General features: G+C 42.2%; 1 protein-coding gene across 1 annotated transcript in view; it reads right to left on the bottom strand.

The window, feature by feature from the left end:
• LOC142884289 (sodium- and chloride-dependent GABA transporter 2-like) overlaps positions 1-1,867 on the bottom strand; it is a 6,839-nt gene extending 4,972 nt beyond the window's left edge. Inside the window, exons 1-6 of the mRNA XM_076019801.1 lie at positions 1,711-1,867; positions 1,491-1,625; positions 1,276-1,416; positions 528-612; positions 289-421; positions 52-186 (exon numbers count right to left, since the gene is read on the bottom strand). Of these exons, the coding sequence (XP_075875916.1) occupies positions 52-186; positions 289-421; positions 528-612; positions 1,276-1,416; positions 1,491-1,625; positions 1,711-1,867 (786 nt within the window). The remainder of the gene's footprint in view (positions 1-51; positions 187-288; positions 422-527; positions 613-1,275; positions 1,417-1,490; positions 1,626-1,710) is intronic.

The following is a 1,867-nucleotide window of genomic DNA, read 5'->3' as shown; positions in this document are numbered from 1 at the left end:
TACTGTATGTAAGCGTGGATCTCCAGTCACCAGGACATGCTTGAACCATACCTGCGGATCAGCCAGGCGTGTTGCGTTAGGTAAGAGGTAAAACTGGATACCAGTTACAGCTCCTGGTAGTGTGACACCACGGATAAGCAAGGCAAACATCATAACATACGGAAAGGTAGCTGTGAAGTACACAACCTGGAAGAACAGAGGATTATGCATTAACAACAAAAAAGGAGTAACAAACAAATCAATTTTACACAGACAGTCTTGAGGACAGCTCAGTCTTGTGATTTTAACCTTTCCTGAAGTCTTGACTCCTTTCCAGATGCAGAAGTAACAAATGAGCCAGCTCAGGAGAAGGCACCCAGCCAGGTCCCAGCAGATACCACCAAGCTCATCGATCCCTCTCGACAAGCCCAAGATTCTTCTCCTGAACACAGCACACCTCGTGTTGACCAACATTTCCATAAGAGGGTTCATGGGACTGAACATAGTGTGCATTTTAGCATCAGGCAGGGTAAGTTGCAAGCACATACTGCCAGAATTCTTCAACTGAAGACGTTGCATTCTGGGACAAGTGGCCATATGAAGAAAGATTCACCTGAGAGCCAACACAGTTTTCTGCACAGTGATGGAAAATGTCAGGTTAGTCTTTTACCTTAAAAGTTTACAAAGACACTATCATTATTATTATCAGTAGTAGTAGTAGTAGTAGTAGTAGTAGTAGTAGTAGTATTGTTTGCAAGCCTACAGCTTCATGTTTTAGTCCAAGCTAAGCCACAGACATAGCTCCCACCTCTTTTTTTGGAAAATGACTGATTGGACCAGGCATTATATGTTCAGTTTGGAGTATTTTAAGTTGGATTCACAATTGTTGAAATTTAAAGGAAAATGTCACTCACCTCAGGCATTAGAAAGACTTTACTTATTAAGTGATGGATAGACATGTTTTGAAAGTGAGTCTAACATGAAGTTCGAAGTTGAATGGGTGTCTGTGATGATGGTGGGTGGGGGAGTATTTAAATACTTAAACAAGTAAATGGAAAACTGCTTTGCAGTGGAAACACTGTCCACAGTGGGCACATGAGGTCAAGTAGACACAAAAAAAAGCCAAAATAGTGAATGTCACTGCAGTCCTGTTGCCTTCCAAGGTTCTTTCCTGAAGGTAGACATGTGGAAGGGTTTCTACTCCACTTACTAGAATTTTTTTTTTTTAATGTAATATTGGAGTCCAGCAAATACGATATCTCTATAAAGTTCTCACAGGACGTTGTGCATTGTTACCTGTGTTCCAGGTGTTGTTACAGCTTGCCCACGGGAGTGTAGTTTGGAATGAATTGAAGAGGTAAAGGAAGGCCCAAGCGAGGATAACAATGTAATACATAATGGTAAAGAGAGCAAGCACTTGGCTGCCGTAACCTAAACCTGAGGTGACAGAAAAATGTTCTGCTGTAAAACATTGTAAACCACGCTAAATATTTAAAGTGAATGGGACGGACCTTCAAACAGAGGACATATTTTTTTCCAGCAGGTGATTCCACCCTGACCAGTCATCTGACCCAGAGACACCTCCAGGAAAAAGACAGGGATTCCACAGGTGAACAGGACCAGAGCATACGGCAATAAGAATGCTCCTGAACACATGAAACCATGATATGACACCTTAACAGAGGCACAGTGACTCTCTGCAACCTGTCCAAGTTAGAATTCACCTCTTACCTCCCCCATTTCTGAAGCACAAATAGGGAAATCTCCAAACATTGCCCAGTCCAATGATTTCTCCAACTATCGCCAAAATGAACTCAGTTTTGTTGGCCCATTGGCCTCTGTTGTCACTCTTTTGCAGATCACAGTTGGTTTTTTTGTGGCCAGTCAT

This window comes from Nelusetta ayraudi, unplaced genomic scaffold (assembly GCF_046127955.1).
Source record: "Nelusetta ayraudi isolate G7.1 ecotype Tasmania unplaced genomic scaffold, CSIRO-AGI_Nayr_v1 ptg000011l, whole genome shotgun sequence".
Taxonomy (NCBI): Eukaryota; Metazoa; Chordata; class Actinopteri; order Tetraodontiformes; family Monacanthidae; genus Nelusetta; species Nelusetta ayraudi.
This window is presented reverse-complemented; position numbering and strand designations above follow the sequence as displayed.